The sequence below is a fragment of the Balaenoptera ricei genome, chromosome 8 (genome assembly GCF_028023285.1).
Source record: "Balaenoptera ricei isolate mBalRic1 chromosome 8, mBalRic1.hap2, whole genome shotgun sequence".
In the NCBI taxonomy this organism is placed as follows: domain Eukaryota; kingdom Metazoa; phylum Chordata; class Mammalia; order Artiodactyla; family Balaenopteridae; genus Balaenoptera; species Balaenoptera ricei.
In genome coordinates, this window is record NC_082646.1 from 109,347,215 (window position 1) to 109,375,165 (window position 27,951).

Below are 27,951 nucleotides of genomic sequence, written 5' to 3' on the forward strand. Positions count from 1 at the left end.
TCCAGCCAGAGGGAAAGAACACTCTTTATTCCACGGTCTGTGGGCTGCTTTTATAACTTTTTTTTTTTTTTTACGGTGACCACCCATCATTTTATTACCTAGGTTCAAGATTGGTTAAGGTTTTGCCACATTTGCCAAAAACATAAATATCAAGAGTATGTCACGGACAGTATGATGTGTCTCCAATAAATAGTTTGGAAGAGCTCTCCTCAGAACGCTCTCGTATGCGAACAGAAGAATTTTGTCACATCTAAAAAAAACCCACTCATGATTCTTAATATCATCAGAGTTATTTTTTCAAGCAGGGTATGTTCCATGAGGATCTCCCTTTTGTCTCTTTTTATCCAGAAAAATCCCTCTACCTTTTTTTTTTTTTTATCATGGCATTGATGTATTGAGAATGATTTATCATTTTAAGTGGCAGGCACAGTGCCGGGCCTGCCTTGTACTTTGGCCCTCCACGTGCTTGGGGTGAGGGTCCTGCGGAGGAGAGCCTGATTCCTCCAGCCCGAGGGCGACTGACTCGCTCCTGTTTGCCTTGACCTTCCCAGCGTTAGCTCTGAAAGTTCTGTGTTCTGCGAACCCCTCAGTTCTGGGCAAACCGAGATGATTGATCATCCTAATTAGTCTGCCGCCCACCTTGAGAGTAGAAAAGAGTCCCTTTCATCCCGAGACTGGCAAGAGGGGCTTCGAGGAACCAGGTGAACATATGTCCCCTGGAGCTGTGGTCCGGGTGGGGGACAACGCATGGGTCTGCTGCTTGCTCCATGCCTGACACATTAAAGGCCAAGGTCAGTGCCGTAGCTGCCTTGCCAGCCGTGGAACTGGACAGGTAGCCATGTTTCCAGGACGACTGGTCAAAGGTCTTATGTCCTGGGGGTCAGGCACCACCTGAGAAATATCTAAGGTCCCACAAAGAGCCTCAAAGAGAAAGATCAACATTCAGAATCCCCCAAACCTACAGGGTCCCGGTCCCCTCCGGCCCTCCCTCCATCCCCAGCCCCAGCCTGGAGGACGAGAGGGAGGCCGAGCTGGCCCTCCCCCACGGTGGCTCCCCTGCCTGCATCCCAGTTGAGCTGGAGGAGGGGAGAAGCTGTCACTTGGAATAAACTCTCGTTTTCATCATTAAACCAGAGCTGGAACTGCAGCTCCTGAGCTGATGCCATTCCTGGGACTAGAAGGCAGCCGCACACCTGTCTGGCCCAGGTGTCCATCCAGGTGCAGGGAAAGGTCTTCCTGCCTTGCCCCGTGGAGTCCTGCGTGCTCAACTAAGTGAATGTGGTACACCTGACCCTCAGTAAAAGCCAGGTGTTTCCAAGCCACCACGTAATTCCAAATAACTCCTCAAGGTCAAGGATGACGGGCCGCCCACTAGGTCCAGTGGACACGTGTCCATGCCCATCCCACTCGTCTGGCAGCACCACACGTGGCCCTTCCCCTCCACTCACTGTCTTCCCTGGCTCCTGGGAGCTGCTCTCTTCTGGTCTTCCTCACCTCTGAGCTTGGGGGGCCCCAAACGCTCAGCCCTTGAATCTCTTTCTTCATAACCGTTCCTCCGGGACCATGGCCTTAAATGCTGAAGATTCCCACGTTTCTAAGCCCAGCCCAGCCCTCTTCCCTAAACCCCGGTCCCTGCCCACGCTACTCCTCCACTGGGAAGTCTACTAGAATCTCAGCTAGACAGGTTCAAGGTGGGACTCCACACCCTTCCATTCACCAACGCTTTCGTCTCAGTGAATGGCAGCCCCTCAGCCGGCCTCCTTGGTCCCTCTCCTGCCCCTTCAGTCTCTTTCCCACACAGGAGCAGAGAGTCTATAACATGGAAATCAAGTCCCACAATCCCTTTGCTCCTGGCCCTCTGATGGGCCCCCAGCTCACTCAGAGGGGGCAGCTCCCAAGACCCCGCAGAGCTGGCCAGCTGCTCTCTGACCTTGGCTGTCCCTGCTTCAGCCCCTCTGGCCCCTCACTGTGCCTCAGGGCCTTTGCACGGGCCTTCCCTTCTTCCGGGTCTCTGCACAAATGTTACCTTCCTCGTGAAGTCTTCCTCAGCCCTTGCCCCTCTTGCCCTGCTTTACTTTCTCTAGAACAGCTATCACCCCGCTAGAGCAGGAGTGGGCAAATGCTTCTATAAAGGGCCGGTGGGTAGATACTTCAGGCTCCACAGGCCACACGGCCTCTGTTGTGACCACTCGTCTTTGCCGTTATCATATAAAATAAGTTGGAGATGATACCCTGGACAAGCCCTTACCTCTCTGACCTCAGTTTCCTTCCCTGAAAAATGGGTTTGTGATGATTAAGGACTGTGTTAGATTCCTGTGGCTGCCATGACAAACCACCACCAACTGGATGGCTTAAAACAGCAGAAATGTCCTCTCTCACCATCTGGAGGCCAGAAGTCTGAAATCAAGGTGTCGGCAGGGCCAAGCTCCCTCCAAAGGCTCTAGGGGAGGACCCTTCCTCACCTCTTCCAGCTTCTGGGGGCTCCAGGCATTCCTTGGCTTGTGGCTGCACCCCTCTGTTCTCTACTTCCATCTTTGCATGGCCCTCTCCTCTTCTTCTGTTATAAGACAATGTCATTGGATTTAGGGTCCACCTGGATAATCCAGGGTGACCTCCTCCTCCTTTTTTTTTTTTGGCCACGCCACACTGCACGTGGGATCTTAGTTCCCCAACCAGGGATCAAACCCATGCTCCCTGCGGTGGAAGCGCAGAATCCTAACCACTGGGCCGCCAGGGAATTCCCTGACCTCCTCCTCTTAAGATCCTTACTTATACCTGCAAAGACCCTTTTCGCAAATCAGTTAACATTCATAGGTTCCCGGGACTAGGATGTGGAAATATCTCTTTGGGGGCCACTATTCAACCTACTACAGGTGACTTTAAAGCGTTTAAATTTGAATGTCGACTATTTCATCTGCAGTGAAAATAAAACCGCTAAGTGGACCAGACGCTCCTGTGACTGGTCAGGGCATTCTCCCCAGGAGGTGAGTTACAGGCAAGCCAAATCCTTGGGAGGGCTGAAGCTCAGGGCTACAGAAACCAAGGGACGGATGACAACTACTGGGGGGGAGAAGAGCAAGCAGGGGGGCGCTTACACGGAGGGGTGCCTAGTGCAACCATCCCCATGCCCTGTTGTGGGCCCATGTGAATCACTATTCACACTAATGCAGGGCTTTAAAGTATAAAGAATACTTTTGCAAGTCTTCTCCTATTTGAGGTTCACATCAGCAGAGAGATAAGAAGTTGGGCCAATATCATCATTCCTTCCTTTTTTTTTTTTTTTGGCCTTGCCACGCGGCTTTGCGGGATCTTAGTTCCCTGACAAGGGGTTGAACCCAGGCCCTGGGCAGTGAAAGCCCGGAGTCCTAACCACTGGACCGCCAGGGAATTCCGTATCATTCCCATTTTATGAATGAGGAAACTGAGGCTCACAGAAATGAAGTTCACCTGTGTCCTTCACACCCCAGCTGTCTCCGTAGAAACCATGGACGCTACCCACTAAGCCTTTGCACTGCCCACCACCGCACACCAATGGCAGCCCTTCCTTGCCTGCTCCTGGTGCCAGATGCTGGGCTCTGGTGCCACTGCAGGAAGAGGCCTGTGGGGATCTGAAGGATGGCCAGTCAGTGGACATTCCCACTGTGCGCCTCCACTGAGCTGCCCTCGGGAGGATGCCTGAGGCTCAGAGAGCCCGGAAATGCTGGAGCTCAGGGCGCACCTCTGACCACAGCGGCCAGGACTGCCGGGCGGGAGGGCTCGCGTGCCCAGAATAACTCACCAGAGTCAGCATGTTCCAGCTTGGGAGGGAAACCAAAGAGGAACTTTTCCCCAAGTGTCATGGGGCTGAGACGTCAACCTGTGATGGGCCCTAAATGGACCCCAATTGAGCCCCTGTCCCCAGAAACAATTAGATCCGACAGGTGCTGAGCCACCCCCCCCCCCTTGCTTCATTGTGATGGAACTCACGTCTGAGCAATGAACTGAGAGTGAACACTTCCAAACGCAAGGCCTAAGAAAAGTTTGGTAGCATGATGATCTGTGACAGGCAGCCTTCTGGGGAAGTGGAAGCTTAGCACGTTCTCCGGTTGCTCCTTACCTTAGTGAAGAGTCTAAAAATTACTGCCCTTGTGAGGTTAGAGTTCTGCAGAATCAAATAGTGATTCAATCTCATTGTTCTTTGCAAACAGCTTTTCTCAAAGCTCTGATCAGAGTCAGGCAACTTGGGCTATCGCTCTGATGCCTTGAGACCCGGGGCACAGTCCTTTCCCTCTCAGGGCATCTCTGGTGGCCCCTGCACAGCTGACCTCCCACAGGAAACCCCAGGGCACCCCAGGAGATGCTGCCAGAGCTGCCATTCCCTGACTTAAATGACCTCTTCCGTATTTACTAAATTCTCCCATTCTGAGACTCAAGCTTTCTATCTCCCTCTTTGAGAATAAAGAATCCCATGTAATAACTGTACATGGAAAATAACCTTGAAAAATTGTACAAAAGTAAAATATTTTTAAAAGATTTTAAAAAATGTAAATCCAAGGGTAGTTACTTCTTTCTGAAATTAACTGGGTTGTAGTAGAACTAGTGACTATGTACAATAAAAATGTTCAAAAATTGAAAAAAAAAATCTCAATGTCTGTCAGTTTATATTCTTCGTTCATTTTCCTTTTAATCATTTGCATAACTGAGCACAGGGTCTTCATCTCCTCCATATCCTTTCTCAGATTTAGAACCTTGACTTGAACTTTGGACCAGCTGTTGTAATAAAGGTCCCCTAGCAGAGCCCCTGTGGTGGGCCACCCTGGGCCCCCTTCCCCTCATCCCCACAGCCAGTGCCCTTAGCGAGTCCCATTAGCCCTTCCTAAAGCATCCTGAATCCAGTGCCTTCTTGCCATTCACGATCCCCGCACCGCTGCCCATCCAAGCTGCCATCTCTCCTGGGTGCTACCATGGTACCCACCTGCTGACCAGTCCCCAGCATCCTCTCTTCCCTCCTGACAGTCCTGTCCCCACTCAGAAGCCAGAGTGCTCCTTTCATAAATATAGATCGGGACTTTCCAGTTCATTCGGTCATTCAACAAGCACTTATTGAGCACCTACTATGTGCCAGGCCCTGGTATAGGCTTGGGGGACACACGTGCAACAAAACAAGTGAAAGTTTGTTCTTGTGGAAGGAAGAAAGATAGGTAAACACTAGTATGTCAGATATTGGTCAGTGCAAAGGAGAAAAGTGGAGCAGAGAAATAGAGCTGGAAGTGCTGGCAAGGATGGGCAGTGGAGGGGGTGTGTTTTGCAATCTCCAAAGCGGGTCAGGGAAGGTCTGGCTGAGGAGCTGAAGACGTAATGGAGTAAACCATGTGGGTAACTGTGGTAAAAGAGTTCCAGCACAGAGACCAGCAAGTGCAAAGGCCCTGGGGCAGGAGTGCGTGCTGTGTGCATAAGGACCAGCAAGAAGGCCACTGTGGCCAGAGCTGGGTGAGGGAGAGGAAGAAGAGTGCATAAGGAGGTTGGGGAGACAAAGGGAGAGATGTAGCCAGATCAGGCCCTGTAGGTGCCATAACGCCTTTTGGCTTATATTCTAACTGGTATGGGAGCCATAGCAGGTTCTTGAGCAGAGTAGGGATGTAAGCTGACTTGTTTTGACAGACTCACTCTGGCTGCTGTGAGTTTAGGTTGAAGGGTGTCAAAGCTGGAAGTGGGAGACCCACTGGGGTGAGATGTGACCCAAACCGGGGTGGTGATATTGGAGGTATAAGAAGTGTTAAGAGTCTGCCACTATTTTGAAAGTAGAGCCAATGGGATGTGCAGCTGTGGTTGGGCATAGGGTGTGAGAAAGGAATCAGAAAGGATTTTGCTGCATAAACGCCTAAATGGCTTCCCATTGACTTGGGATAAATTCTTGACTCCTTTTCCAGGTCTGATACGCACCAGCCCCAGCTGGCTTCTCCTACTGCTCTATCTGGCCGTGCCACTCCTTGGTGGTAGCTCACACGTCCCTACCCCGCTAAGTCAGAATTTCCCCAGACATTGCAGCCCAACACGCTTCATTTTTTGGGGCCTTCCTCGGTCTGTTAATGGTGTTTTGGTTTGTTTGTTTTGGTTTTAAATTTATCTATCTTCTTGTTTTTGTTTGTCTCCTTCCCTACAATATAAACCCTATGGGACAGAGACATTCTGCCTGACCACTTGCTTTGTACAGTTGTCACAAACACGTGAAGAATACCTACATCCATGTAGTACCGGCTTGTTCATGTGAGTTGCCTATAGTTGTCTCAGCACCTGCAAGGTAAGCATTGTTCTCACTGTTTTGTAAGGGAGGAAAGTCTGCCCAGAGAGGTTATATTTGGACCTACCCAAGGGCACACCTAGTTCTAGGAAGCCGCAGAACCAGAGTTTGAACTTGGGCCTATGGGTTCCAGAGCTTGTGCTGCCCCTTCCCAGGCCTTCCCGTGCCCTGAGGGTTCAGTGGCTGAGCTTGATGCTCAGGTGGGCACGGCGGGGGGCGGGGTGGGGGGAATGGGTCGGGGGTGGCCGGGCTCAGTGCCTGCTTGTTGAACGATCAAAGGTGAGGTCTGCCACCCTAGAGGCCGCCTACAAGCATATTTGGAAGAACAGCGTGTCTACCGCTCGGCCTTCGAGTACCATAATTAACGTCTAGGGTACACATTTAGTTTAAAAATAAAACCTCAACCCCCCACCCCGCCCCGCCCCACTTCCCAGCCCGTGCAGTCCCCACCTGACTCTCCATCACCCGCCTCTGTCCCTGCCCTGCACCGACTCGCGGTCGCCCTCCTGTGCCCTCCCCAGTGAGAACAGGTGTCGCGGGGCCGCCCCCGGCGGGACGCTGCCGGGGTGGCTGCGGTCGCGGGAAAGCGCGCGCACCTGGCTCGGGGCCCCTGGCTTCCAGCCCAGAAACTGCCTCACCGTGTGCTCTCGGGCAACCCCCTTCGCACGCCCCGCCCCCGTGCCTCAGTTTCCCCAACGGTCAAGCCCCGTCCCGGCAGCTCTACAGGTAACACACCTGCTTCCGGGACTTGATCGGCCCCCGAGCCCCGCGGGGTGCAAACCCGGCGCCCGACCCCGCGCCCCCGCGGAGCCCCGGCGGCCGGCCCCAGGGGGCCGGGGGCCCGGGCAGAGCCGCGGGGACCTCGCGCGGCGGCCGCCTCGCCGCGGGCCGGCTCCGGGGGGCGCCCGCTGGAGGGCGCGGCCGGCGCGTGGGGCGCGGGAGGGCGGCGGCGGCGGCGGCGGCGGCGGCGGCGGGGGGCGGAGACGCGGCGCGGCTTCCGCTCCCGCGCCTCCTGCCTCCTCCCCCGTCGTCCTGGTCCGCGGCGCCCGAGGGGGGAGGCGGCAGGCGCCCGGAGCCGCGTGAGGAGCCGCGGCCGCCGCGCCATGGAGCCCGAGTGAGCGCGGCGCGGGCCCGTCCGGCTCCGGACAACATGGAGGCGGCGCCGCCCCGGCCTCCGCCGCCGCCGCTGCTGCTGCTGCTCGCGCTCTGCTGCAGCCTGGCCCCCGCCGCGGGTAGGTGGGCGCGGGCCGGAGGGACAATGGCCCGGGCGCCCGGGCGGCTCGGCCCCCCCGCGGCCAAGTGCGCGGCGCCGCCTCGGAAGCGACTTTGGAAGTTGGGGGCGAGTTGGGGCGCGCGCCGCGGGTTCTCGCCGCCCCCCCGCCGCGCCCGCCGCCCGGGGGCTGCGCGCGGGCCCTTTGTCTCGCCCGCCCGAGCCCCTCCCGGGGAAGCCGGGTCCCGTCCCGCGTCCCGGGCCGGCGAGGAGGGCGCGCGGGCGGCGTCGACCCCGCCAGGTGCGGCGCGGGCGGGTCCTCACCTGCCCGGCCCCCGGGGCGCGCTCCGAAGTGCGTCCGCCCGAAGCCCGCCGGCCGAGGCCGTGCGGGGACCGGGGGGACCCCGGCCCGCGGGCAGACACGGAGCGGGGACTTTCGGCCCGGAGGCAGGCCTTGCCGCCCAGTGTCGGGAACTTCTTCCCGACCCTGTTTCCGATGGCCGCGCGGCCGGCCTGCGAGCTCCGGGAACTGATTTAAATTGCAGAGAAAGTTCTGAACCGGGCGCCGGGCGGCCTGGCCTGTGGCGCTACCCCTTTCATCTGCGTTGCTGTCGGTTTCCAAACGGACTGACACCTGCCAGGTGCCCGGACGACCCGTCTGGCCGCTGGGGCCCCAAACAGTGACACCCGGCCGGTGTCCACCCCGGGGGCCGGCTGCGTGGGGCCGCCTCGGGGTGACGTGGTCGCAGCGCGCGGCGTGGGGCCTCAGCTAGACACCCACCCTTTGGGAGATCGGGGACTGGAGACCTTTCTCTCCAACTTTTGGTGTGTCCCAAGGGGTGGAGTTGAGGTCAGGAGGACTCAGGAAACGAAGCGCCTTGTGAAAAGCTACACATGTTCTTTTAATTTGGAGATTGCCATGTGGTTTTTGAAGCAAGCCTCTCGCTACTTAAATCATTCTCTTCCGACGTGAGTGTTCTGTTTTTCTGGAGTGTGGCTGGCCAAGTGGACACGGCACTGCGAGTCCGGTGCTCTCCAGGCTGCTGTTCTGCCGGTGGCAGTCGCGGGTGGGTGGGGGGCGGCTCGGGTCCCTTTGTCTGGGCCTCTTTAAGACAAACAGCTGTCTCCCTGAATATTTCCAGTGTGGACACTGCAGGGAGGTGTCCTGGCCTGGCTCTGTGGTCACATTCCCAGCGCTGCGGCCCCTCCATTGAGGTTTGGGGGGCGGAGAGGGGGTAGTTTCCTCAAGTCCTCTTGCCTCCCAGCCCAAGCCCGGAGACTCTTGGCGGTTTCACCCCAAATTTGCCTGTCTCAGGAGCGTGTTTACATTCTTGGCCCTGTCTGATACTAGCAAAACAAGGTGACGACAAAACAATGACAGTATCTGGGTAGTTCAGGCCAACGCTTCTCCTTCTCTTTCCGGAAATGCCTGGATCACGGAGGCAAAAGGGTTTTTTTGGGGAAGATGTTTGTTTTAAAGGTGGGGTTTCTCAGCCGGCTGCGTTGCTTTTCACTGTGTTGCAGTTTTGGATTTCCTGGACCTTTGGGGTGATGTTGCTGGACTCGAGTGCCTGTCCTGCGGTTCGAGCCCCCAAGGAGAAGGAATCACATCTGTGGAGTTCAGTTGTGTAGGAGGCAAAAATAGACTCGATTATTTTAACATTAGAAAGCATGTCAACGCGAGGTTTTTAGAGCACCGGCTAATGTGGTAATCTGGTCCTAAAATGGGACGAAAAGGAGGGATCTTTCTGCAGAGCTCTTTTGACTGTTCTTGACATGTCATGTCCCTGATTTCTGTGTTAGATTTATGCCACAGTCCGGAGTGGAGCCAGTAAGTTGGTAGCCAATTATTTTCCCTGATTGCTTCCTGTTGCAATTTGAAGCGGTGAGCCCACGGAAATGCCTTTGTTCTAGTGGTCCCCGTGCTGGGAATGGCCTGCCCCAGCCCCACGGCCCAGGCCTCTCCCTTTTAGCCCCACAGAACTTGCTCCAGGACTGCCCCCTGGGTGGTTACTGCAGATGCTCACTGCCTGGCCCACGGGGAGGGCCCGGCAGGTGGGTATTGAGTTAACTAATTGCTGCGGAGAGTCCGCTGAGAGTTCCCCTAAAGGACCCTCTGCTTCCCAAAGCAGGGCCCACGTGCCTTGAACCCTCCCGTTCAGTTCCAAGAATTTACCCAGTGCACCCACATGATCCAGCATTTGCTGTGGAGATCCCGTCGTATTTGGAACCCGTTTAATTTCAGCTGCACTGTGTCACCGCTCAGGCATTTAGCAGAATTTGCACACGGGATGGGGGTGTGTGCAGTTAGGTGAGGACTCAGCGTGGCTTCCTACCCAGCAGCTTGGGCTTGCCAGGGCTGAGGGCGGGGGCTTTGGGGTCAGACCACTTGGGTCTAGAGGCTCAGTACCTGTTTGACTAAGGACAACTTACTTAGCTTCTTTGTATTCTGTGTCCTCACCTGGTCCCCCCAACCCCCAGCCAGCATGGTCCGGAACGTTAAATGCTGCCTGGGAAACCCTTAGCACCATTCCTGGCCCGGGTGAGGGACCGGTGGTGGCAGAGCTGCAGTGCCTGTTGTGTAATGGGGTCCTTGATCTTTCTGCCTGGAAGGTCTAGAAGCTATTATCACACAGTCCGGATTTTTCTTCTGTGTGGGACCTTGGACCTCTAGCCCGCTGTCTGACTTGTTTATCGCTGCAACACTGGGTGAGGGTTCTTGTGGTGGTTAACAGTGTGGGCAGAGCCTTGCTTGTGGGGGGGGCTTGGGCAGCTGACTCCACCTTTGTGTACCTTAGTTTTCTCTTCTGTAAAATGGGTATAACAATACTTCCTCCCAATAGTTCAGTGAGTTGACGCGTGCCTGTATCATGTCTTATTATTGTTGCTGCTACTCTTGGTGCCTGGTGAAGCCCTGGGGAGAGAATGGGACAGAATGGCAGAGGAGGCCCGGGCCTTTGCTGTCGGGGTGTCCGGTTGACAGGAAGGCAAACAGAAGCTGACTGTGCAGCTCTGGGAGAGGTGGGCTCAGTCCCAGAGCCCTGTCCTCAAGAACCGGCGGGTCTCTGCTGAAAGAGGCTGGATCGCGCTGCAGAGTCTGGATATGGTCCAGAAAGCGATGGAAGCTTCCAGAGACTTTAGTTGGAGGAGGAGGATAGGAAACGCAGGGGAAAGGTGTTGAATTGATCTTTTTTTTTTTTTTTTTTTACATTGAGGTGAAAATCACGTAACATAAAATAAACCATTTTAAAGTATACCATTCAGTGGCACTTAGTACATTCACAGCGCTGTGCATGTACCCCTTCTATCAAGATACAAAATATTTCCATCACCCCAGAATAAAACCCTGTACCCATTAAACCATAACTTCAACAACTTCCCGTCCGCCGACCCCACGAATTGGGGTCTCTATGGGATCGCGTGTTCTGGACACTTCGTATACAGGGAATCATAGGCTGTGCTGCCTTTTGCATCTGGCTTCTTATTTAGTGGGATGCTTTCGAGGTGCGTCCACGCTGTAGCACGTGTCAGCGCTCCGCTCCTTTCACGGCTGAACAGCCTTCCGTCATGTGGAGAGAGCACGTTTGCTCATCCGTCCACCTGCTGATGGGTTGACCTTGCTTGAATACTTCTCCCAGTGGGCACGGGCTGGGAGCCGGTTGTCCTTGAGGGGTTTGGACAGCGGAGGCTGTTTAAAGCTGGGCCGGGGACGTGAGCAAATTAGCTTCAGAGCCGGGAGAGCCGGGCCAGGGGACAAGCTAAGGGCCCAGGGCTGGCCTCTGGCAGGGGAGGGGTGCCGGGAGGTGGACTTAGTGCCATGTTCATTATTACAGAAGCCCTGGGAGGAACTGGACATCTGCGGTTTAGCAGGCCTCTGGGATGGTCACTTACCACGCTCTCAGAATGGGGAGGCTCTGACGGGAGCAGGGGGCCGCGTGCAGCCCCTTCCCCTGTGGGCCTGGGACACATTTGTGCAGGAAGCAGTGACCTCTCTGCTCTGCGGGCGTCCTGGTGACAGTGTGGGTCCAAGCGCTGCTGACAGCTGCGGGTGGCAGAGGCACAAAGAGCCGGCCCCCTGGGCCCACCCGCCGCTGCGGGCTGCTCTCTGCTTTCTCTTCAGCTCGGGAAGTGGTGGTCTGCTAGCTCTTGGCCTCAGTTTCCTCATCCACAAAATGGGGACGATGGCGTGTGCCTTGCAGGGTGCTGGCTGGGGTTCAATGAGGAGGAAGCTGAGGCGGGCCATTGTGGGAAGGACGTGGTGGCAGGGGGAGTCGTGCCCTAGGCGGCCGTTTCCTTTTAAAAGAGTCCGAGGGTCAGAGTCCCAGACACCGTCTTCCAGTGGGGGGCTGGAAGGAGGGGAGAGGTGTTGTGGGCGTGTTGACCTCAGGCTCCAGCAGTGGTGGCAGCTGCCTGGGGCTGGAACCTCAGGGTCTGATGGTATCTGTGCCCAGGGTCACATGTCCGCTGTCCTCTGTCCCCCTGACTCAGGATCTCTCTTGCCCAGGACCCTGGGAAGTTGTCCTGGTGACGTCGCCTGTGAGCCCTTTTGCAGGGCTGGGAGATAACTGTGCTTTCTGGGTATTTTCTTATTTGCTTTCTTGGTTGGTATTTGATTCAATGTAGATTTTTTCGGTGCTTTCAGTTTGCCTGCATGTAGTTTTTCTAGTGGTTAAACTGAAGCCAGGAGGTGCCTCATCTGCCACCCCCGGGCCCCACTGCCCTTCCTCTGCTGGGCCTGGGCCGTGTGGCTTCCCCGAAGGCCCAGCGGCTCCACCCTTACCCCTCCGGGACCCTGCACGCTCAGGTCTGGAGTGTGGCCTCCTGAGGCTGTGGCAGCCCCCAGCTCTGCCATCCCGGCCTGCTTTTTTCCCACCCTTAAGTATACAATTTAAGGGCGGCATTAATTACAGTCACAATGTTGTGCGACCGTCACCACCACGTGTTTCCAAAAAAAGTTTTTATCACCCCAAACAGGAACCATATCCATTAAGCAGTCACTCCTCATTTCTCACTCTACCCCCAGCCCCTGGTAACCTCTATTCTACTCTTCTGTGTCTGTGAATTTGCCTTTTCTAGGTATCTCATATTTGTGGAATCACATGATGTTTATCCTTTTGTGTGTGGCTTATTTTAATACTTTGTTTATCCATTCGCCTGTTGATGGACACTTGGGTCGTTTCCACCTTTGGCTGTTGTGAATAATGCCACTGTGAACACAGGTGTGCAAGAATCTGTATGAGTCCCTGCTTTCACTTTCGGGGGATATACCCAGAAAAGTGAAATTGCTGGATCATGTGGCCATCCTGTATTTAATTTTTGAGGAACGTGAAACTGTCTTCCAGAGCAGCGGCACCATTTTACATCCCCATCAGCGACACCCGAGGGTTCCAGTTTCTCCCCATCTTGGCCAGCCCTGGTTACGTTCCCTCTTTTTGGCCCTCACCATCCTAGTAGGTGTGAAGTGGTACCACACGGTGGTTTTGACGGGCGGTTTCCTGGTGGCTTAAGATGTTGAGCATCTTCACACGTGCTTGTTGGCCACTTTCTTTTACAAATATGTATATTTTAAAATGCAAGACCTACATGAATACATATAAACAGCTTAAACACTTAACTGCATGGTACCTCTTTCTGGGAAGACCAGTGTCCTGGTCAGAGATGACCACACCTTCAACACATAGTTTAGTGTGTTATTTTTGTTTTGAACGTGTACTCATATTTTTTACATAGATCCTATCATTCTGTAGCCTCTCTTTTTCACTTGCTAATGTATGACAAACACTTTCTATATCTTTATTTTTAGATTTTCGTTCCTTTTTAAAAACTAAGTAGTATTTTGTAGTATGGGCACACCGTATTTCATGGCTTTTACCCGGTTGCGGAGCACTTAAGTTTTTCCAGGCTTTATTGCTATTACAGGGCATGACACAGTGAATAACATTGCATATGCACCTGTGCATGTGCGTACACAAGCATTTTTGTAGGATACCTTCCTTGTCAAAGAGTATGTCCATTTATACAATATTTTTTTAAATGAGTTAAGATCATGTGTTCTTTTATTTATTTGTTTGTTTGTTTTTTGGCTGCGTTGGGTCTTCGTTGCTGCGTGTGGGCTTTCTCTAGTTGCGGCGAGTGGGGCCTACTCTTCGTTGTGGTACGTGGGCTTCTCATTGCGGTGGCTTCTCTTGTTGCGGAGCACGGGCTCTAGGCGCATGGGCTTCAGTAGTTGTGGCACGCGGGCTCAGTAGTTGTGGCTCACGGGCTCTAGAGCACAGGCTCAGTAGTTGTGGCGAATGGGCTTAGTTGCTCCGCGGCATGTGGGATCTTCCTGGACCAGGGCTCAAACCCGTGTCCCCTGCGTTGGCAGGCAGATTCTTAACCACTGCGCCACCAGGGAAGTCCCATTTATACAATTTTAAAGATACTGACAAATTCCTCCAAAAAGGCTGCACCAATTTATACCCTACCAGGCATCTCTGAGGGTACATGCTTTTCCTTCTCCTTTCGGTGCTGGGAATCACCAGATTCTATTTTAAAAATCAATTTGGTTAAAAATTATAACACATTTTGGGTGCACTTCCCTTCATTACTGGCTTATGTGCAAATTGCATACTCTTATACCTGGCCCATTTTCCTGTTGAGTTGCTTACCTTTTTCTTATTGATTTGTAGGAACTTTTTATTTGGTGTGGACGTTAATTCTTTATTATATTTGTTCCAGATTTTTCTTCTGATCTGTAGCTAGTCCTTCATCCTTGTTTTTGGTGGTTTATTATGGCAAAGACATTAGAAAGTTTCATGTAACAAAACTCAGTCTTTTCTCTTATGGGTTCTGGGTTCTATGCCTTGTTTCTCTACCCCGAGACTATAAATACATCTTCCTTTATTTTCTTCCAAGACTGTTATTATTTTGTTGTTTTATATTCAGACATTATTCTGGTTTTTGGTGGGGAGGGGGAATATGGTATGAGGTAGGGATCTGAACTGTCCCCCCAGTAAGTGGTTAGGGAGTTGATGGCGTGGCCTATCCTATCCTCATTCATTTAAAATGGCACTCTTTCACTTGCAGTGTCCGCAGGTGCTTGGCTCCTTATTCTGGAAACTTTTGTCCTGCTCTCTTGACCTGTGGCTGTCTTTCTGTGCCAGCCTGCTGCTGTTTTAATTTCCATAGCATCATAGTATATTTTGAGATCGACTGTGCAATTACCCCTTCATTGCTCTTTTCAAAAAATTGTGTTGACTCTTCTTGTGCATTTATTCTTTTGGGATAAACTTCAGAGTCAGCCTATGAGGTTCTATCCTTTGATCTGGGGACAGTAAATGGTGACATTCAACAGGTGTCGGAGGGCTGGACTTTAGAAGTGGCCTCTGACCAAGCAGGCTGGTCTCTGGCTGTGGAAGGAAGTCCACCTGTGGCCGCAACGGAGCTGGTTTTCACATTTTTGGTTCCTCTTAGCACGTGGCGTGCTTCAGAGGCGGTGTGTACGCTGGATTGCCTGGGATTCTCCTGCTGGCTGGCTCACGGCAGCGTCTGCTCAGGAAACAGGCTCTAGTGCAACTAATCCCAGCGCTCGCCCGGAGGCAAATATAATTACTGCGTGAATGATTGCTCCCCTCCCCTCGTTCATTCCAGAACAAAATGTGAGCAACCTTAATTTCTTCCCTGGGCTGTACCCTCTATTAACCCAGATGGGGAGGTGGTACCTGCCTAGGTAGGTCCCCAAAACTCTCAGGAAATTGCTCAATGGGCATTAAAGGCCACCTGAGTGCGTGGCCCCGGCCCGGACACTTGAGCCCCGGGGGCCTGGGTGCTTTCCAGAGTTGCCACGTGCGGACAGCTGCCACCTGGGACTCCGCCCTGGAAGGAGCAGGCGTTGTCCACGATGGGAGCTGAGGGGATGTCCTCCCCGCAAGCTGGTTGCAGGTCAAGGTGTGTTCTCCGGCTGGCCTTTGTGGGGGAGGCCATTTCTCTGAACTTTCCCCAGAGTGAGCTTGGTTCCCCAAAGGAGACTGAATGCGGGGAACCAGGGTGCGACAGGAGCCCGCCTTGGCCCCGCTGGATTCCTCTTTACTCAGGCTGGAAGCGGGGAGCACTTTGATGACTGTCCTTCCTCTGCTGTCCAGATTCAGGCCTGTCTCCGTTCCCTCCCGCACCCAGACCCCTGGGCTCTGAGGCTTCCCCCCGGGGCCTCCACAGTACCCCATGGAGGACTAGATTCCAGGTGGAGGATTACATCAGCTTCTAGTTGGTCTCTGCTTTCTAGAACCTTCCCCTTGCCCGTTTAGCTTTCACTCTGGCCAGATTAATTTTTTGAAAACTAGTTTCATCATATCCTTCCCTTTCTAAGAAAAACTACACTGGTTTCGTGGTGTCCAGAGTTGGAACTTTTTGGCCCAGTATTCCATGCTGCCACTGAGGATGTGCCTCTGCTCTCCGGGGTGAGCGCTTTTCCAGGCAGATCCATCTCCTCGGAGTCCAGAACCTTTCATGGTCCACCCAGCCTGAGAGGGCCTGGGGGACAGATCACCTTCATCTTCGTCCTTCTGCCTCTGGCCTGGTGTCTGGTGTGCAGTGGACACTCAGCGTAGCTGCCCGGAGGATTCCCGAGGCCTTGTCTGTCCAGGGAGCGGATCTTTCCCATCCTTACTTCCCCTGGCCCCTAAATCTACAGCGTTGCGAGCTCCCGTGTGCATCCCAAACTCCAGCCTGGCTTTGTTTCCCAGACTGTGAAACAGCTGTCCTGCTACATGACAAGAGGCTTCTGGGGCCAAGTGTGGGACCCCCCTCCCCCCTCTAGAGCCCATATTTCCGGGGTCTGGATTCTAAGATGGCCTGCAACAAATAAAGCTGGCCTTTATTTTACTTCGGGAAACCCAGTGCATCCTAAACGCACTGGACCGCGATGTCCTGGGTCCACGTAATACCTCCCCACCTTCCACAGCCCGGACTGAGATGTCACAGTGGGGCCTGGCGTCTGCATCCTTCACCCGTCATTTTTATCATCTTTCAAAAAACTGTAGAACGTCTTCAGTCATGCAAAAAAAGTAGAAATAGTGGTACAAGAATTTTTATGCTAAAAAAGAAGGTTTCTGTGCTTTTGAGTTACAACTACAGAGTAGGTAGCTGAGTGAGGATATTGTTAATGAGCTTTCAGGAGTTTAAGCATTAAGAGGGCATTGCCCTGGGACTTCCCTGGCGGTCCAGTGGTTAAGACTCTGTGCTTCCACTGCATGGGGCACGGGTTCAATCCCTGGTCGGGGAACTAAGATCCTGCAAGCCGCGCAGCGCATCCAAAAAAAAAAATTTTTTTTTACGAGAACATTGCCCCTTCAGGGTCGCGCCCTTGAGCATCTGAAGCTTGTTCCTGTTGCGTTGTCACTGCCCGGGTCTCTGCATGCGTTTGCTCAGCCCGGGTTGACTCCCGGGGCCCGTGCTGTATCGTGGGAGAGCAGCTCCCGAGCCCGGCCGCCGGGGGCCTCCCGCTGCTGCCCTCTCTTTCAAGAGGCTCATTACGCCGGTCGTGGCCACCGCAGCCTGGGTCCTTGCCTGGCTCCCTGCTGCAGCTCTTAGGCTGCCCAGAACCCACGAACTGCTGACCGCTTGCTCCGGGTGCCGCCGGGGGGGGTGGTCTGTGCTGGCAGAGTTCTCTGCAAGTGGAGTGTCAGCTCACAGATGCTGGCTGTCTAGCTCTGCCGGGGTGGGGCTGGGGGGCGGTCCAGGGGACCCGTGCGTGCGCCCCTGCCTGGAGAGCGTGGTCCTGGTCACCATGGTGCAGGCGGTGATCTGCCCTCGAGGCAGCCCTCCCCGCACCTCCTTTCAGAAGGCACTTGAGCAGTGAACGGTTCAAGATGTACAGAGGATTGCTCAGAGCCAAAGAGCAGTTCCCATGCTTTTGGCTACCAGGTCTAGCTTTTTAAAAATTTCCCCTTTACTTTGAAAGGGTTTATCCTTCCAAGGAAAGTACATTTGTTAAGTAGTAACCTTTTCTGCTTATTGATCCCAGACACTCACGATCGCCAAGCCGGGCTGCTGGGGCTTGCAGGGTTTCCATCAACCTCTCACCGGGGAGTTTCCATTTGGCTTTTCAGCCGTGAAAGTGCCTCTTGGGGCCAGCACACCGCGTGGCCCCTTGGGCTGTGGACCCGGGCTGGGAATAACTGATTTGGAGGATGAAGCGGGATCTGCTCCAGGATCCAGGCAGGTCGGGCTGCAAGGTGGGTGCTGGGCTTCAGGCAGCCCCCTTGCTCTGCTCCACCCGTGAGGATCCAAGAAGATGCCCTCAGAGCACCTGCCAGGCCAGCCTTTCTCCCCCTGGGCTCCTGTGTCTTAACATCACCGGCCTTTCTGGAGCTTCTTGTCTAGGTACCCATTGCCCCGCCCTGTCAGGATGGAAGGTGGCTGAAGGTGGGACCCTACCCCACACACCGCCCCCCAGCCCTGGATGCCTAGAGGGTCGTGTTAGGGACTTTGGACCTGTGAGGGGAGAGTTTTCCAGAAACTCTGGGGGTTTAATCACTAGTCTGATCTTACTGCAGTAAGGTTTAAGGTCTCTGGATGGCTGGGGTCTCAGGGGATGTTGTGTTTTCAGTGGGGAACTGGAGAGGGTTAGGGTTTTTCCGGACTTGCCTAGGTTAGGGTTTTTCCAGACTTCCCTAGCTGGTGTCAGCAAAGCAGGGTGGTGACGCAGATGGGGGTGCCCAGTTAGGAATGCGTTCTGATCTGTGAGTGGTGAGGGACACCAAGGGACACATTTGGTTCAAGTGTCCCCTGCCCACTCTTTGTAGGTGTGAAGAGGACGGGTGGGCCTCGTGCTGCTCCTGCCTGCCCGTAGTACCTAAGGCCAGCTTGGTCCCTAGTGGACACTCGGGAAGGTCACCCCACCGTGGCACGTGTGGCGTGATGTGTTGTCCCCTCCAGCAGCCGTGTCCAGTGCTGGCCTCCGAGCAGACCCGCTGTCTCAGGCACCCCTGGACAGAGGACACACTGAGTTCCCGGCCTCCTTCCCTGTTGTCTCCCCACCTCGGTTTGCTGTGAACAGCTGAGAGAGCTGCTGGAGGAATCCCAGCCGCGAGCCTGGGGGCCCTGGGGGCTGCCCGCCCAGCCTCCCCGGCCTGGAATCCCAGGGCACAGCAGGCCCCTCCCACCTGTTCTGGCTCAGCTCACATTCCTGGCTCCACTCCCAGCTCTGCAGCCTCGGACAAGTGAGCTGCCCCTCTGGCCTCAGTTTCCCCACCTGTTGGGGTGTGTGTGGGGGTAATCGTAGTGCTGCCGCTTAGACACACCTGAGGATGCAAAGAGGTGAGGCTGTAAAGTGCTTAGCATGGGGCCAGCTCCCGTGCGCCCTCAGTAGTTATTAGCTATTAGGGTTACTATGGCAATCATAATTGTTATTCTCTGGGGCGAGGGCCCTCAGGGGATTCTGGAATCAGGTTCAACTCCAGCTGGAAGGTGGCTTGGTGGGAGCCGTCTCCGCTCGGACCACTCAGTCCATCTCTTTTGAGAAGGTGAGTGTTGAGTTGCATTAATTGCCCCGAGTGGCCTGATGGCTCCAGTGCTGGACTTGCTTCCTTGCCGAGGTCAATCCGGCATGCATTTTGTAGCTGGAAGCCCGGTGAGGTGGGTGCCGGGAACCCTGGGGCTGGGGGCGCAGGTACAGGTATCTGAGGGCAGCGTCTCTCCTGGAACCTGTGCTCTGTTGGAGGCATGGCCGGGAGGGTGTGGCCAGGAGCTCAATCCCTGCCTCTCCCTCCTCAGAGGATGTTGTTCCTTCTTCCCTGAGCCATCGTGGCCGACCCCCAGGGTCTCCTCTCTCATCAGCTGACCAGCATCCCTCCTCCCAGCCCCCCAGCATCGCTGGCCTGCCCACCCCCCCCCTTCCTACCCCGTCACCTTCCCCACTGAAGGGCGGACGAGGCAGCCCAGGTGCTGGCTCTTCACCCTCAAACTGAAGTCCCTGCTCCTTGTGGCTTCCCTCTCTGGGACGTGGACGGTCAGCGCCCTTTGCCTGCAGGGTGGAGCCCCCGCTCCTGTGCAGCCCTGAGCTCCCTGCCCTCCCTCCGTACCTGCCCTCTCCACCTGCTCAGGTGGGACCGGCCTCCTCCTTGACCCGGGAGGCTCCCGGCTCTCCTGACCCTGGTGTTGCCTCTAGCCCAGGAGTAATTTAAGCCTCTGGCAGGTGTGCCCGGCACAGCACCAGGCCCCTGGGAGCCGGATGAGCACAGGCAGGCAGGGGCTCCATCCTCATGGCTGGCCCAGGCCAGCGGCGACTGTACCGGGGAGGGCTGTGAAGGGCCTTCCTTCCCGTGCCTGCTCCCCGGAGGTGCCGTCCGGACCCCGTCTTCCTCTGGATCGGCCTCTCTCCCCGAAAGGTTTACCTTCTGGAGGTCTATTGCTCCACTCCTTCGACCAGCTCTTGAGGCAGGGAGGTCAGCCTCATCTCCGTGGTCACTGATGAGGCTGAGGGGAAGCATGAGTTTGTGGAGTGACCCAGTGATGGGACGCACCCCCTTCCTCCACCCCCAGACTCAAGGCTTCATCATGCAGGAGACACGTAGCTCCACGCTTAGAACCCCTGAGGCCCCCCCAGAGCCCATGTGGTCCTGGTGAGGAGGGTCCCCGGGCAGGGGGCAGGAGCTTGGACTTGGGCTCTTGGGTTGTTGTGTGGCTACGGATGGGTGCACAGGAACGATGATCTTCCCTGCCCACCCTGGCAGGTGGGAACCCGGGGTGGGAGCCCCAGAGATGACAGGAGGCGCTTTGACCCCCCAGCCTGTTCGGGCTCCCCCGCCGGAGCAGTGTCCTGCTTTCTGGGCCCTGCTCTCTCTGCCTCAGAAGGAGCAGCAAGGAGCATCAGGCTGTAGCACGCGTCTCTGCTGCCCGAGGACAGAGGGCTTGTCCTGGAACGCACGAGGGGACCCAGACAGAGGCTGAGGGGCCGCCATCCTCCCGGGACGGTCACGGCAGTGCCTGAGGGGGTGGTCTCCCCCTGTCTGGATGCTGCCCCGGTGTCCAGCCCTTTTGCAGACAGTCCTGGGGTCATTCGATTGCCCCATTAGGTAAAATGAATGGATTTCAAGTGTGGAAAGAACCTGAGCGCTTTGATTGCTCATCGTTGATTGGCTGAGTGTGACTTTGGTCACCTTGTGCCTCACTCTCCTGGTCCATAAAATGGGGTGACGGCAGCCCCACCTGCTACGGGGACCAGGTCACATCAGGTGTGACTGAATCACGGGCTGTGATTCAGAAAGGGTGGTCGGATGTGGGGAAGTGAGCGGCATCCAGGCACAGTGGCTGAGAGAGGGGCTGGGGGAGGGGAGGAGGGGGCTTCTCCAGGTTTTCTCTTTGGTGAAACCTGCTCCGTCTTTACCTACCTGTCTGCAGGGTCCCCAGCATGCTGGATGCGCTCAGCTGGGGCCCCGCAAAACCCTAGTCGTGGGCTTCTCCACGTTCTTATGAACCTCCAGACCTGATGCTCAGCTTGGTTCCAAAAATAATCAGTGCTGATCCTCGGCGCTGAACTTTATAGGCAGCCCGCAAACTCACATAAATATTTGGAATTGAGAACTGCCAGCTCCTCAGAGAATGTCAGCGTCCTGAGAGGCTTCAGCAGGGACCGGGGGCAAGAGGTTTGAGTTTTCTTTTATCTGATGGTTTTCGTCTGTCCCCTTCTCTCTGTGGGACTAGGTATCCTGAGCCCGAGGTCCTGTTGGCTCCTGGGGCAGTCTCTGGGTCTTGGCACCCAGATGGCTGCTTTTTTCCTGGAACAAAAGATCATTGGAAAACAGAGCCTCCCAATTTTGCCCCAAAAAAAGGAGATTTTGTAGAATGATGGTCAACTTGGCACGTCTTTATTATCATTATTTTTTTGCTACACTTAAAGAAAAGCTGGTACAAAGGTATGTTTGTTTCTGAAGCGTGTTTCCTTTCCCAGATGTTCTTTTCTGCTGATTCCAAAATGCATTCTGAGCTCACCTCTCCAGTTTCCTCTCTGCGGGGCAGAACAATGAGGTCTCTGTAACCACACAGGGAACACGCCACCTTCCTTGCCAGTGGGCATGGGGGGAGGTGGGACGATCCCACCTTCCCCCACCTCGGTGGAAATGACCAGTCCGTGCCAGCCTGGTGAGAGGCCCTGGCTGACTGCCGGGGGCCTGGCTGTCTGCTTGCCTGTGTGGGGGGGATTTGAGGGTTGGGACTTAGAGGCACTGCAGCGTGCACCTTTGTCCCCAGTCCTTGAGTTAACTGTGTGGCCTTGCGCTAAATTCTTGTGTCTGCATTGCGTTTGTGGACCCTGGGACTTGGTACTGTCTCTCTTACCAGGAGTTGATCTGGCCCCTTTCCTCTTCTTTTTGTCTTTCTTGTATCAAATACCAGTCCTGTGCCAAGGGCAGGTCTCCAGGACACAGTGCAGATGCAGAGTTGGCTGGAGAGCCAGGTAGAACCAGGTGGGCATCACCAGAGCCCAGGGGGCTTCAGGCCCTCCTCCGCTGCTTGGCCTCTCGCTTCGTTACTTGAGACACAGGGCGTGTGTGCTCCTTCAGGGACCTGTGAACCACACAGAGGCACGCGCGCGCGCGCACACACACACACACACACACACACACGTGGGCGCACACACAGTACCCTTAGAAGTGCCTCCTTGGTTGATTCCCAAGGACAGCTAAGTGACCCTGAAAGCTTGCACTTAGGGCAGTTCTGATACTGGTCTCCATTAAGAACGATCTCTATGGGATCACTTTATTTGAGGCCTGCATTTAACGAAAATCTTTATTTTTTGGTCAATACATCCTGCCTTAGAACACCCGAGATAGAAATCTCTAGACTCGATAGATAAAAATAGCTCACATTTATTGAAAACTTACAGTGTACCAGGCAGGCTCTGAGATGTTCATCGATTGACTCATTGAATCCTTCCTGCCTCTCTGGGGGCGGGGTGCCATCAGACCCCATCGCACAGATGAGCAAGCTGAGGCTAGGAGAGCCTGAGGAACTCTCAGGGTCGTACAGGGACTGCAGTTGGCAGACTGAGACTCCAGTGCCTACCTCTTACTTGCTATTTGAATTGGCTGACGAGCCACAGTGCATTTAAATAAGCGTGATGCTGGGCCCTCGGTCCAGACAAGGAAACAGGCCTGGAGGGGGCAGTGCCGCGAGAACCCCTCTCCGGGGTGGCCCGCCTCCTGTACAGACCTGGGGTGCCACCTGGGGCCTGTTAAGGTTGGGGCCTTGGGCCTTCGGCTGAAAGCCACTGACTTGCCTTCTGTCCGAATGGACGGGCGTATCATCCTCCAGGGCCCGAGTCAGTCCCCATCCCAAGACCTGTCTCTCCATCTTTGCCGTGGCCTTGGGCCGCTTCTGGGAGCCTGGCAGGCCGGGAGCCATGGAACCGAAATGGTATGTAATCAGAATGCTATATTTTGTCGAAAATAAGAATGTTAGGAATGGGCTGGTTTCTGGCAAGTCAAACTGGGACTCTGAAATACATATTTTTCCTGCTCTGCCCTGAACCTTCTAATTAGTGAGAACGCACATGGGCAGACATAAATCAAATGTCATATTCCCTAAAAACTTGTCCTAGGTATCACCGAGTGGGTAACATCCCACCGTCGCTGAATTAGGGCTTGCAGAGTGAGTGCAAGTGTGGGTGTGTGTGTCGGGGTGTTTGTGGGTGCAGGGGAGGGAGGGAGGGACAGAGGTGCCTGAGGTGAGCCCTCACCACCTGTTTCCTTCCCTCTCAGGCCCCTGGGCCTCTGCTTCCGGCCCCCCAGCCCTATCAGCACCTGCACAGCCACTGCGGTGGAATATATATATTTGCCCAATTAAAACATAATTATGGGGGAAATGGCTTTCATGGAGAAGCACTTGCCCTTGCAGGAAAATCTCCGCTGTGCAGTGTTCCGTAGACCCCGGCTTCCACCACCAATGGGCTACAGTAATGGACCCGGTCTGGGGAAAGGCCATCTGTCTCTGCTGACTGGCCCTGGCGTGGGACGTGTCCTCCCCTCACTGGTGTTTGGACTGGACTCTAGATAGTAGTTGTGAACCAGCTCTGGGTGGCCTGCAGGCCGGATGCGAGCCCTCGGCCTGGGGGTCCCGGTCAGTTGGGTCACCGGTTCTGTGCTGCGTTGGTCGTGGAGTGTGGACCGATGCCTTGGAGACTGTTGGGTCATCTGTATCCCGGGTGGTCTGTTGTAAACGATTTCCTCGTAACCAGATGGAGGAAGCCTCTCCATCAAGGCTGGCAGCCACCGGCCACAGCCGGAGGGGCTCCTCGTGGCAGCTGCATGTGTGGGGTGAGTGAGGCCCCCCCTCCCCAGGGAGCCCCGGATCTCGGTGGCCATCAGCCTCCTTGTCCGTGAAAGGTGGGGGAGGCGGCTGGGGTGGTGGAAAGTGAGGGTGTGGAGCTGAGATCACCAACATCCTAGGACCCCAGGTTTTGCAAAACGTATCCCCTGGGCCAAGACTAGAAACTATTTGTGATCAGATGCATCTGGGGAATCCTGGGGCTTAGGAAGTGAACTAGGTTTCTCACTGCGGGACTTCTCAGAGCCTTTAGACTGGTAATCACCTGCCCCTGGGTCCCCCTCTGCCTAGGCAGCCTTGACAGGTTGGGGAGAGAGGGCGGTGACTGTCCTACGAGCCGGGTTGTGCCCAGGGTGACACACGACGTCGCCGGCACGGCTCTTTATTGCCACCCTCGCTTTGGGGTGGCTTCTTCAAGCTGTCACCTCTGGATGGGGACCCTCTCTCTCTCCGCTGACCATGTGGGATGACCCAGCGTCCTGTTTGAGTCTTAAGGTCAGAGTAAGCTCCCAGCCGTTCTCATCAAGGGATTTGGTGAGATTTGTCGACATTTATGTTCCTGGAGGTACTTGTTGGTTGCTTTGGGGCTTTGTTCCCTCACACAGATTTAGTCTAGAGTCCGTAGGGTTTTGGGGCGGGGGAGGTGGTGGAGGGAAAAGCCCAGCGCAGGATCGGGGCTCCACCCCCGCCCCTGCCAATTGCGTGCTGCGTGTGGCCTTGCTATGTGACCTTGGTGACCTTGGTGACCGCTGTGCTTTGGATACCTTATCTACTAAAAAAGGTAGATAAGCTAGCTCCTCCCTCAGCAGGGGGTCATGAGGGTAGTTGGGCAAAGGTAGAGGGTTGGGAGCACACAGCAGGCATTTCTTCCTCTGCCCGGCCCCCTTGGGTCTGTGGTCCCCTGTGGGTGTTGGGCTGGGGGCTGGGCACTGGTGGTTACCACTTGCGAGGTGGGGGGCTCGATGGCAATCTGATGTCATCCCTGGGGGTGACCCTGGGCTGGGGGTGACCCTTTGCTGGGTGGGAATTAAGGCCACACGGTCATTCCTGAAACAGGCCAGGTCAGCTGGGTCAGGGTCGGGACCCTCAGAGTAGCCCTTGGGGGCGGTTGGCTGCCCTGACACCCAGGGGTCCCTCTGCAGGCACTGGGCCTGGGTCAGGTTCCGGCCCTTTGTTTGTCCCCCAGGTCTTCCAGTACCTTCCAAGCCCAGGCTCTTCCCAGAACGGAGGTTCAGTCCTGTCCTCAGCATGGCCAGTGTGCCCTCCTGCCTGCCCTAGGGCCTGAGTGGCCCCGTGTCAGGGCCATAGCCCCCCATGCAGGGGACAACCCCCCAGCCCATCTCCCTGTTTCATGAAGACCGGGAGGCCCACGTCCTAAGTTTCTTTGTGCTCTAAGGTGGCTGAAACAAACTACCCTATTTTCTTTTTATCTTTTGCAGCTGATTTCTTCTTTCCTGCTCCACCCCCCCAAACCTGCCCCCCCGACCGTTTCCTGTTCGCCTGCTTCCCTGACCTTTGAAATGTGGTCCCTGCTTCCCTGACCTTTGAAATGTGGACCCTGCTCGGGAAGCTTGCCGGGGGCCTCAGGGTTAATTACCACCTTCCTATAGGCCGCACGCATGCGTGCTTGCGTGTGTGTGTGTGTGTGTGTGTGTGTGTGTGTGTACGTATGTATGTATGTATGTATGTATGTATTAGAGAGACTGGGATGGGGGCTGGGGAACATCAGAAACGGGGGTGACCGAGCTGGAAGGGAGAGGGTGCTCTCCAAGCTGAGTGGGGGGCCTGGGCCTGGCTGAGGGTCGGGGCGTTGGCGGGGAACGTGTGGACGGAGTGGGGGAGGCAGGTGGGGAGGCACTGGGAGCCTGGGCCTGGCTGAGGGTCGGGGCGGTGGGGGGGAACGTGTGGACGGAACGGGGGAGGCAGGTGGGGAGGCACTGGGAGCCGGACAAGTGTGGGGTGAGTGCGGGGAGCAGGGTGTGACCACATGGCTGGGCTGGGACGGGGGTGGGGGGTGGCCTTTGTCCCGCACCCAGCCATGTGCACAGACCTTAGGAAAGCAGGTTGGTGAATATCCACAGCTCACCTGTCAGCCCCGGTCGAGCGTAGGACTTCCCAGTGTTCCAGAAGTTTCCTCGAGCTCCTTCCCAGCCATCACCCGTGTGCCCGGCCCCGGGAGCCGCATTCTAGTTGTGTCTGTTCCGAACGCCCCCACCCCTGTGGTCGTGATAAAAGCTGTTTATAAACCGAGCAGCCTTGGTTTGGGAAAAGGCAGGCTGTCCTTCAGAATGGCTTACAGTTGTCTGCCAACCGTGGCGACATCTGCTACAGATTTGAAACGAAATCTGCTGTTTCTTCGTTATTTGTATGCGAATGGCAGCAACTCAATCAATCAATCGATCATCATCAAGACAGTGCCTGGAGACTTCCCGGGTGGCGCAGTGGTTAAGACTCCGCGCTCCCAGGGCAGGGGGCCCGGGTTCCATCCCTGGTCAGGGAACTAGATCCCACACGCATGCTGCAACTAAGAGCCCGCATGCCGCAACTAAAGAGCCCACGTGCTGCAACGAAGATCCCGCACGCGAAAGATCCCACGTGCCACGACTACGACCCGGTGCAGCTGAATGAGTGAATGAATGAATGAATAAATTAAAACAAAAAAGCACCTGGAATGGGAAGGGTGGACCACTGCCCCTTTGGCAGCCAGCCCTGTTCTGCATGGGACCGTGTGGGTGACACCCCCATCCCTGCCCTTGGGAGTGGGGTGTGGCCCGCCTGGTGAGGGTACACACAACACCCTCGGGGAAGCGGGGTGGGCTGGGAGGGCTCACGGAGGACCCAGGCTTTCACTGGGGCCCGGCGTAGCCACCAGGGAGGGTTTGGTGGGAGTGGGAGCGGTGAAAGGCATGGGGGTGGGGAGGGTGGGGGGCCTGAGGCCTTGGTAGGGGGACAGAGAGAGGAATTTGGGGATATTCCCTGGCTCAGTGGGTTCTGAGATGGGTGGGAGGGTGGGTGGATGGATAGATGGATGGATGGATGGATGGATGGTGAGGAGTCTTTGGGTGGGTGGTTGGGTGGGGGCTGTGATAACTCAGCCGAGGTGGAAACTGGGGAGTAGAATCATTCCCGGGCATTCGGAGATGTTATCAAAGATTCATCACTCGGGCTCAGCCCTTTCAGGCCTACAAGTTTGAGTTTGCTGAGCTTTCCATAAAAGGCAGAACATCTGTTCAGTTAAAGGAAACCCAAGATTTTATTATTGTTGTAAATGTCAAGTCTCTCCTTTAGAACATTTAGACAACTGCAGGATGGTGTCACCAAAAAGAGCCTATCTCAGTTGGGTCGAAGCCCGAGATCAAACACGGGGTTCTGTGGCCGGAATTGTGGTCGCTGTAGCTGCACGAGGGCTCCCGTGGCCGCTGCTCCCGCTGTGAGAGCAGCACAGGTGGCGAGGGCCTCCCGGGAGCTGAGGGCAGGGACGGAAATGTGGGGCGGGGGGCCCTCGGCTTCGAGGAACTTCCCACAGAAAAGTGAGCTTGGATTTTTAGTATTGCTTCTCCCTTAATTAGGAAAGTTCCATGAGACACTGAGGTGTGATTTTGCTGAGATGCTACTAATGGTACAGCAGTGACTATTCCCAGCCATTTTAAGATCTCCGAGCCTCATTCTGGGCCAAGCCGCGTGTGGTTCTTTTATTGCACTTGGAGGGGAGGGACGGAGCTTTTCTGTGCTTGGAGCTGGGGAGGCTCGTTCGCTTGCACTTTGGGGGACCGCACAGGTTTCTCCTTGGTCCCTATCGTTTTAGCCAGATCAGTGCTTTTCGCCCGTTTCCTCTTAGAGGGGAAATAGAGCTTTCCTGCCTGGGGAGTGGGGGAGGCTTTGTCCCCATCCCAACCCAAGTGTCTTTGAAGTTTCATGTTTTATCATAGGATTCATGGGAATTTGGCAATCTCTCTCTGTTACAGTCATGCTAGTTTCATTTTTTTTTTAATGCTTTGAATTTTATTTGAAGCACCTGGGGGTATATTGAAGAAATAATGTGCCAGATAGTATGCAAAAAAAAAAATAACAAAATTTTATGGGGACGCTAAAGAAGACCTAGATAAATGTTCATGGATAGGAAGACAATATCGTAGAAATGTCAGTTTTCCCCTCAGTG

The 27,951-nt window shown here is 55.2% G+C and overlaps 1 protein-coding gene across 2 annotated transcripts in view; it reads left to right on the plus strand.

Annotated features, from left to right (window-relative positions):
• The first annotated feature begins 7,301 nt into the window (after positions 1-7,301).
• LRP5 (LDL receptor related protein 5) overlaps positions 7,302-27,951 on the plus strand; it is a 110,093-nt gene continuing 89,443 nt past the window's right edge. For both annotated transcript variants that reach the window (XM_059932210.1, XM_059932211.1), the window contains exon 1: positions 7,302-7,512. In XM_059932210.1, the coding sequence (XP_059788193.1) occupies positions 7,431-7,512 (82 nt within the window). In that variant the 5' untranslated portion in view covers positions 7,302-7,430. The remainder of the gene's footprint in view (positions 7,513-27,951) is intronic.